Source organism: Meles meles, chromosome 18 (assembly GCF_922984935.1).
Source record: "Meles meles chromosome 18, mMelMel3.1 paternal haplotype, whole genome shotgun sequence".
NCBI classification, from domain to species: domain Eukaryota; kingdom Metazoa; phylum Chordata; class Mammalia; order Carnivora; family Mustelidae; genus Meles; species Meles meles.
This window is the reverse complement of record NC_060083.1, coordinates 8,895,522-8,902,972: the sequence shown is the minus strand read 5'-3', so window position 1 is coordinate 8,902,972 and position 7,451 is coordinate 8,895,522. Positions and strand designations below refer to the sequence as shown.

Below are 7,451 nucleotides of genomic sequence, written 5' to 3'. Positions count from 1 at the left end.
GGGGCTCAGTCGATTAAGTGTCTGCCTCCGGCTCCAGTCATGATCCTGGGGTCCCGGGATCGAGTCCCACATCGGGCTCCCTGCTCAGTGGGGAGCCCGCTTTCCTCCCTTCCTCTGCCGCTCCCCTTGCTTGTGCTCTCTCGCTCTCTCTCTCAAACAAATAAATAAAATCTTTAAAAAAATATTTTCATTTCCTTTGTATCCCTACATATTTTATTTTATGAATTGGAATAAACATCATCCCGAGTCAGGGGCTGTGGGTCTCCCCAAGCTGCTGAGGGAATGCATGGGAGAAAAAAAAAGGTTCAGAACCTCTGCTTAATAGAAACATGTCACCCCAAATTGATGCTTGAGTTTGGGTGTACTGAGCCGTCTCCCTGGTGCCAGTGTGTCCCTTCCACCTCCTGGTACCCTCCGGGTGCTCTGGGATACCTGTCCCCAGAGAAACCAATGATGTCACTGCACGAAGGGCATCAGATAAGGGACTGTCCTTCAGATAAGGGAACAGAATCCATCAGTTGCAGGTCTAGTTCAACCAGTGAGCTAAGACGGGGACAAATCGTCACCCCCCTCCCCCGAGAAAAATGGCTTGGCCCACCTCAGTTTACTGAGATTTGTCCCATCAACCTAGCCACAGCCAGCTGGACTAGCGGGCCCGGGAAGACGCCAGGCAGGACAGCTGTCCAAACAGGCCCTCGGATTCTGTCTCTTGGGAGTTGGAATTTGAAGATACAAGAGAGTCAGCAGTTGGGAGGGCCCAGAGAAGTGACAGACACCAAGCCAGAAGTGAAGGATGAGAGGGAAGGCAGTGAAATCCATGTGGCAATTTGCCAGGTTAGGGCGGCCTTCCTCCCCACTCTCCCAGAGGAGGTCTGGCCCTGTGTCTGTGTCACTTGGTGGAGATCAGTTTCTTACCACTTGAAAGAGCTCAAGAACTATGGTGCGCCAGGAGTCCCCGGCTGCACAAGGTTCATCCAAGAGCGTGGCTCCTGGCATGCCAGAGACCCCAAATCAAGAAGTGGGGCGTTTTCCTCCTCAGTCTCCCTAAATCCTGTGCGACCTCCTTCTGGCTCAGGAGGCCCCCATCCCTCGTTCCCAGTGCCAGGGCCCTGTTAACTTCTTTGTCCTTGAAGGTCCCTTTCCGAGAGTTCCCTATCTGCTTGACTGCTCACAAAGCAGCTAGAGCCGGTACCACCCTGGGGGGTTGGGGTGGGGGTGGGAGGGCACGGCAGGCAGAAACCCGGAGGGAGGAGCAGAGCCACTCTGCATCCCATCCCAGATCCCTGCAGTGTACAGCAGACTTCTCTGTTCTAGCTCCCTTGGTTTCCCTGGTCTGGGCTCCTCTCCCTCTAGTGTCTGCAACACGCCCTCTCTAGAATTCCTGGTGGATCAAACCTAGTCCACTCTCTTTGCCCAGCAACAGACGCAGCTACATCCACAGCTCCTTCAATCCCAACAACGTTTTAGAAATGAGGACATAAGGACCAGCGAAGTCTGAAGCTGGCTGTAAGAAGGGAACGGCCCAGGCTCTTCAGGATGCTCTGTAAAAACCCTGCACAAACCATCTCTCCAGCAGCACCGCTCATGGGTCCCACCGGATCCCCACTGCGCCCTTGGTGGGACCCCCACTGCGCCCTTGCCGAGCTGATACACTTGCATTTCCCAAAACACCACCTTTCAGCTCCAAGTCTTTTTCCTGATGTTCTCCTGCCTAACACACTCCTAGGATGCCCTGGTGAGTTTTGGGCCAAACTTTACGACTCAAAAGTGTACTCTGTGGTTCCGTGCGAGGCAGGGATCCTGCCCTAATTGCCCTTGTATCCCCAGCTTTGGTATGGGGCCGAAAATTAGGTGTTTCCTGGCCCCAGTGTCCTGAAATTACAGGGTCCATAAGTAGAGTGGGTTTATTCGATCGTTCAACAATACATAATGGGTCTGTTATGTGCCGAACACGGCCGGGTGCCGGGGATCAGACATGAATGGAGAAATGAGCTGGGAGGATGTAACTGAGCCGAAACTTGAAGAAATTCTAAAAATCTATGAAAGGGAAACAACAGAGGGTTTAATCCGTGTTTTCCTCCAGGTGCGTGTGGGGGCGGCCCCCTCGCCACCCCCCAGCCCCCGCTGCGTTCTCAAGGCAAGATTTGAGGCGGATTAAAAACCTAATCCCCGGGTTGGGTCTGGCCTGAAGGAAGGCGAGAGGCCTGAATCCTAACCCGGCCCCGCACCTGGCCCCAGGGTTCCCCGAACTCCCCGCATCCGGGAATTAGTGGTCTGGTTTGCAGCTGGCCGCCATCAAGACGCCCCAAGGGGGAGCTGCGAGACCCTCAAGGGATTCTCCCCGGACTCGGGAGACCCCACCTGGAGCCCACCTCGCGCGAGCAAGGGCCCCCAAGGAGGGTCTCAGGAGACGTCTCAGAAGATACGACCCCTTTAAAGAGAAAAGACTGGGGGGCGCGACCCAGCGCTCACGACGGCGTCACAAACCCCACGCGCTAGGTCTGAGCTCGCACCCGACCCCCAGGTCCCGCCCCGCGCCCCCGGGAGAGCCAGGCTTCCGGGCACCGCCCCGCTGGGCCACGCCCCCACGGCGCAGGCGCCGATTGGCCAGCGCGGTCGCAGGGCGGGGCCCATCCTTAAAGGGGCGGGAGCTAAGGGGGACCGTAGGCGGCGGCGGTGATGCCGCGTGGCCCCGCGTGGGCTTCTTCTACATCTCTCTAATCCCCGCACCTGGCTCCAAGACCATGGAGCCCGCGCGAGACTACCCGCTGTTCGGGGGCGCCTTCTCTGCCGCTCTCCCTCCCGGGGCCCTTGACGTGAGGTGAGAAGGCGTGGGCGCCGCGGGCCGGCCGGGTGGGATACCCGCAGAAGCGGGCGGGGCTCAGCCGGGATCCGCCTCGCCTCCCTCCAGCGACCTCCGACCAGTCCCGGACAACCAGGAAGTTTTCTGCCACCGCGTGACGGACCAGAGCCTGATCGTGGAACTTCTGGAGCTGCAGGCCCACGTGCGGGGAGAGGAGGCTGCGCGGTGAGGGAGGTGGCGGCCCGCGCGGCGGGCCAATGGGAGGGCCGGAGCCGAAGAGGTGGGCGGGGCCTGCGGCTGCACGGTTAATCAGGGCAATGAGAACCCCAAGGGCATCACCCTATCACCGGAAGTGAGCGGAGCTCAAGGGACTCAAAGATGCTGGGGGGTGGGGTGGGGGGGGGGAAGAGGGGAGTTGGGGGTATGTGAGACGGCCCTCCCTGACCCTCATCCCCGTACTCTAGGTACCACTTTGAGGACGTGGGCGGGGTGCAGGGGGCTAGGGCTGTGCTGGTGGACAGTGTGCAGCCCCTCCTTTTGGCGAACCTGGCTCTGAGAAGCTGCTGTCAAGAAGCCTGGGTCCTGTCTGGCAAGCAGCAGGTAGCTAAAGGAAACCACCAGGTGAGGGCAGGGGAGTGTGAGATTCCCAGACGGGTGAAGGGAGTGGCCCTGGGCAGGGATGGTCAGGTAAGCATCTCCACTCTGATCCCTATAGGTAGCAAAGGATGTGACAGTGCACCAGGCTTTGCTGCGGCTGCCCCAGTACCAGACTGATCTCCTGCTCACCTTCAATGATCCCCCGTAAGGAGGACGGGAAGGACACGTGGCTCATGCCTGGGTCCCCAGGAGGATATGCTGGGAGGGGCAGAACTGGGAGACTGGCTGGTGAGGTCTTCCAAGTAAGAGGGAGAGGGCCAGAGGTTTGGGGTCACAGATACCCAGGTCCTCTGGGGCACAGGAAGTGGGAACTTCCCCACCCGCGGCCTGGATGATGTTCTCTCTCCCTCTGTTCCCCCACCCCCAAGCCCTGACAATAGGTTATCTCTTGGTCCTGAAAATCTGTCACTTCCGCCCTGGAGCCTGGGTGACTTTGAACAGCTGGTGACCAGTCTGACCCTTCACGACCCCAACATCTTTGGTCCCCAGTAAAGATGCTGAAACACTGCATGGAGTTGCTCAAGCACACGGGGACCTCATTCTTCAAGGGAAACAAGGGGTTGGATACATACCCCTAATTCCTTCCCTGTGCATAAACATGAGACACCTCCTGTCTGCAGAAATAAACTCGCTTTATAATCAAGATAAGATCTCTGTGCCTTTGCATCTAACAAGACACCTGGGTCCCCTCAGTTCCCTTTGGTCTTGGAGCCGGGGAGTTAAAGAAGTTTGTGCATAGGATCAGAAGGGACCCAAGGCCATCCAAACAAAAGGAAGGAAAACTTTGGAGTGACTGGTTCAGCCCTGAGGAAGGGGGGGAGGGGTGTGATGTGTCCAGGAGGAGGGGGAGGGAAGGTTTAAAGGGACACCCGAGGAAAGGAGGGAGACTGTCCCTTGTAGTGATTCAACCCTGAGAAAAATCAGACGGGGAGTGGAGTTGGCTGTCCCCCTTGGAGGGATGAAGGGTCACCTGGTCAGAAGTTGCCAGGACACAGGGGCAGAGGCGGAAGTATCCAAGGAGTGCTGACTTGGTGGTGTGTGCAAGAGTGCCTGGCGTCATTTGGTGTACGTGTTGTAGAGGGTGCGTAACTGGTCCCAGAAGAAGAGGGAAAGGATAGTGTGGGGGCCAAGGCGGAAGTAGGAGGCACCTATACCCTTGTACATGCCAAAGACGCCCTCTGTCCGAGCGGTCTGTAGAAGGGCATCCAGTATCCCCCGGTACATCAGGCCCTGAGAGCAGGTTGAGAGGGGGGGAGAGCACAGGGAAGGCGTTTGTCAGAGCCCTCCAGGGGCCTCCTCTCAGCGGGCTGCATTCTGGGCTGTCCCCTCCTGCACCCACCATTTGCTTTCACCCACCCCCTGCGCCCTGGTCTCCCCGGCCGGCCCTCCAGAACATTCCCTTACCTTGCCCCGGGCATCAGTGGGCTGGTTGTAGAGCCTCGTGCTGACCACATCGAAGGGTGTCATGGCCAGGACCACTGCAATGCCACTGACCATGGCAGCCACCAGAGCCGCCTTCCAGCTCTGGGGCGGAAACATCTAAGGGTGAAGGGGGGAGAGGTGCGTCAGCTCATCCCTGGACCCCTCGGAAAGGACAGGCCCTGCCCTGGGGAGAGAGTAGAGAGGGGGTAACTCAGGGAGTTTCCAGGCAGCCGGTTAGAAGACGGTGAAGGAGGAAGGGCAGGATGCGACGACTCAGATGCACCATCTGGGAGGAAGTGACAAGAGGACCGTGGGGAGGGTGTAAAGTCAGTGACCCCCAAGGCTTCCTGCCGTTCCTTGACGTTGACCATGAGCACGGTCCCCTCTGGGGTCCCCTTCAGCGGATCCACCCCTTGCCCGAAGTCCAAGAGAGGCCCCGCCCTCTCCCCCCCCCCCAGGTAGTACCTCCCACTGAGTGATGAGGTCCTTGGTGGACGAGAAGGTGCACAGCTGAGTGGAGGAACCGATGATAACTCGGGGCAGGCCGCCCAGGGCCCCACGCCACAACCCCACCAGCCCATGTTTCTGGCCAATCTCGCTTAGCGCCTGAAACATGCCCTGGTAGGGGGAAGACCATGGGGGCGGGCTTCAGTCCCCCCAGCATCAGGGGCTGCCACCTCACACTGCCAACGATGGGTCCTCCACAGGCACCGGAGTCGGGACAACCGATTCCGTGTGGACTTAGAATTGAAATGGGTCTACTACCCGCCATTGTTCCCTTCCTCCCTGCTCCAGAAGAGGGGCGGGGTGGGGGGGATGGTGGGGCTGGGTTGGAGCTGTAGGGGGCAGGCAGGGAGCTGGGGAGGGGAGGCAGTGCGGCGGATGGGAAAGAACCGGCAGGGACTCCAGCGGGGTCGGAGAACCCTCACCTGATGCTTGTACTGGTGACCCACGGCGATTTCTGAGGCCGCCTGTGCCTGTAGGTGTGTCTTCACCTGGGAACAAAGGAGTATCACAGCCTGTGGCCCAGGGGCCAGCCTCCCACCTCAAAGACCCAAAGGCCTGACCCATAATACTTCCGCTAGGGTGTTCAGCAAGGAATATCCTTTTAATCTGATAATTATTGTTGTTCCCATTAACACACTGGTCATGAGACTCTGTGTCCCTTGGCTCCTGTCCCAGGGGATGGATCTCCTAGCACTGCGAGACACCCCCACCCCCTCTCCATCCTCCTTCCCTTGGGGGTTGGGGTGGGGGATGGAGAGGTTAGAGAATGGCAACATTTCCTAAGATTGTTCCCGTCAGGCAACTCTTCTTCGGTGTCTGGCCTCTCACACCGGCTCCTATTCTCAGACTGGATCTCCAGCCACCCCCGTGACCAGGCTCCGCCATCTGACCCTGGGGCGTGTTGCAAGTGGTATCTGTCAGCCAAGCCCCGGGGGGGGAGGCATGTGGAGGCTGACTCTGGGGGGTCACCGTCCCTGAATGTCCCACGCAGGGAGTGAGACCATACCCGCCTGTCTTACAGAACTGCCTGCCTCCCAGTTTCTTCCAGGAGGAGCACTAAACAGGACCTAGTCCTAGCAACAAGTAGCTGTGTGACTTTGAGCTGGTCACTTCCCGTCTCTGGCCCTCAGGCTATTGACCCTTCGCCTATTCCAGAAGACTCAAAGGAGGAGACTGTGGGATTCTAATTTTGTGGTGCCCAGGACTTTCCCTGAACCCCACACCCGCTGATGAACCTGACTCGAATTCCTCACGGACCCCAACACAAACCCGCTCCCCGTCTCAGGATCAGATTGTGAAGGTGCAGGCCCCACCCTACACCACGGTCTGCTGGAAGGTCCCAGGCAAGACCCTTCTTCTCACCATGTAGATGGGGCTCCCCAAGTAGGCTCCCATGACCCCAGCCAGGGCCCCGGCTGCAGCGCTGCGGGGACGGCTGAGCGCGCCTTCGGCCGTGTGCAGGTAGCCCCCAGCCTCAGCCAGCCCGTAGGTGCCCAAGCGGATTCCATTCATCAGGAACTGGTATAAGAGAGCAGGGGCCAGTCCCTTCTGCAGCGCAGCCGGGCCGTCCACCTTGCCGATGGTGATGAAGGCATGGAAGACGTTTCGGTAGTGCCGCTGGTAGGTGCCGGGGGCCCGCAGTTCGCCCTGCAGCTGCATCCTGGTCTTTACCACTTCCAGGGGGTTGGTGAACAAGCAGGCCCCGCAGGCCGCCAGGCCGCTCATCAAGAAGTCCATGGTGGGGCAGCAGTAACAGGAAGTGGCCCAGGAGTAAGAAAGTGAAAAACAAGCTTCAGATACGGGGGGCAGAACTCAGGGGCAGGCCTCCGTGTCAGCAGTCCTCACCGCTGCAGGAGATAGCCATTGAGAAGGTCAGGGTCAGAGGTCAAGAGGTCAAGGGTAGCTGGGATTTGGAGTGGGGAGCTGGCAGAGGGAGGAGGAAAAGGAGTTTAGGAGAGTCTGGTGAGGTTATGACGGGGCTCCGTGGGTCACGGGGTCTGAGGTCAAGGAAGGGCAAGAAGCCAGGAGGATGGCAGGTGGATGCTGGGGATGCTCGGCTCCG

At 59.0% G+C, this 7,451-nt stretch overlaps 2 protein-coding genes across 4 annotated transcripts; one reads left to right on the top strand and one right to left on the bottom strand.

Moving 5' to 3' along the window:
* Positions 1-2,289: 2,289 nt before the first annotated feature.
* On the top strand, positions 2,290-3,969 carry RANGRF (RAN guanine nucleotide release factor). 2 transcript variants are annotated; one of them, XM_045985169.1, is made up of 5 exons: positions 2,290-2,821; positions 2,912-3,028; positions 3,268-3,424; positions 3,519-3,604; positions 3,829-3,969. In XM_045985169.1, the coding sequence occupies exons 1-5, from the start codon at positions 2,745-2,747 to the stop codon at positions 3,950-3,952; spliced, it is 561 nt and encodes a 186-aa protein (XP_045841125.1). In that variant the 5' UTR covers positions 2,290-2,744; the 3' UTR covers positions 3,953-3,969. The 2 variants fall into 2 exon arrangements, with proteins under 2 accessions (XP_045841125.1, XP_045841124.1); XM_045985168.1 differs by having other exon boundaries at positions 2,615-2,821; positions 3,268-3,403.
* Positions 3,970-4,506: 537 nt separating this feature from the next.
* Positions 4,507-7,135, bottom strand: SLC25A35 (solute carrier family 25 member 35). Of its 2 annotated transcripts, XM_045985166.1 has the most exons (5): positions 6,752-7,135; positions 5,812-5,877; positions 5,348-5,500; positions 4,865-4,999; positions 4,507-4,690 (listed from the first exon to the last, which is right to left on the bottom strand). In XM_045985166.1, exons 1-5 carry the CDS (start codon positions 7,124-7,126, stop codon positions 4,517-4,519), a joined length of 903 nt encoding a protein of 300 aa, XP_045841122.1. In that variant the 5' UTR covers positions 7,127-7,135; the 3' UTR covers positions 4,507-4,516. The 2 variants fall into 2 exon arrangements, with proteins under 2 accessions (XP_045841122.1, XP_045841123.1); XM_045985167.1 differs by lacking the exon at positions 5,348-5,500.
* Between the last annotated feature and the right edge of the window lie 316 nt (positions 7,136-7,451).

Bases quoted from the DNA above. Each gene is read 5' to 3' on its own strand.
- RANGRF (XM_045985169.1), top strand. From the start codon at position 2,745: ATGGAGCCCGCGCGAGACTACCCGCTGTTCGGGGGCGCCTTCTCTGCC. The intron at 3,029-3,267 runs GTGAGGGAGGTG...CCCGTACTCTAG, and splicing joins CGGGGAGAGGAGGCTGCGCG to GTACCACTTTGAGGACGTGG. The intron at 3,605-3,828 runs GTAAGGAGGACG...CCCACCCCCAAG, and splicing joins CTCACCTTCAATGATCCCCC to CCCTGACAATAGGTTATCTC.
- SLC25A35 (XM_045985166.1), bottom strand. From the start codon at position 7,126: ATGGACTTCTTGATGAGCGGCCTGGCGGCCTGCGGGGCCTGCTTGTTC. The intron at 5,878-6,751 runs GTGAGAAGAAGG...CTTTGTTCCCAG, and splicing joins TGGGGAGCCCCATCTACATG to GTGAAGACACACCTACAGGC. The intron at 5,501-5,811 runs GTGAGGGTTCTC...TCCCCCTACCAG, and splicing joins GTCACCAGTACAAGCATCAG to GGCATGTTTCAGGCGCTAAG.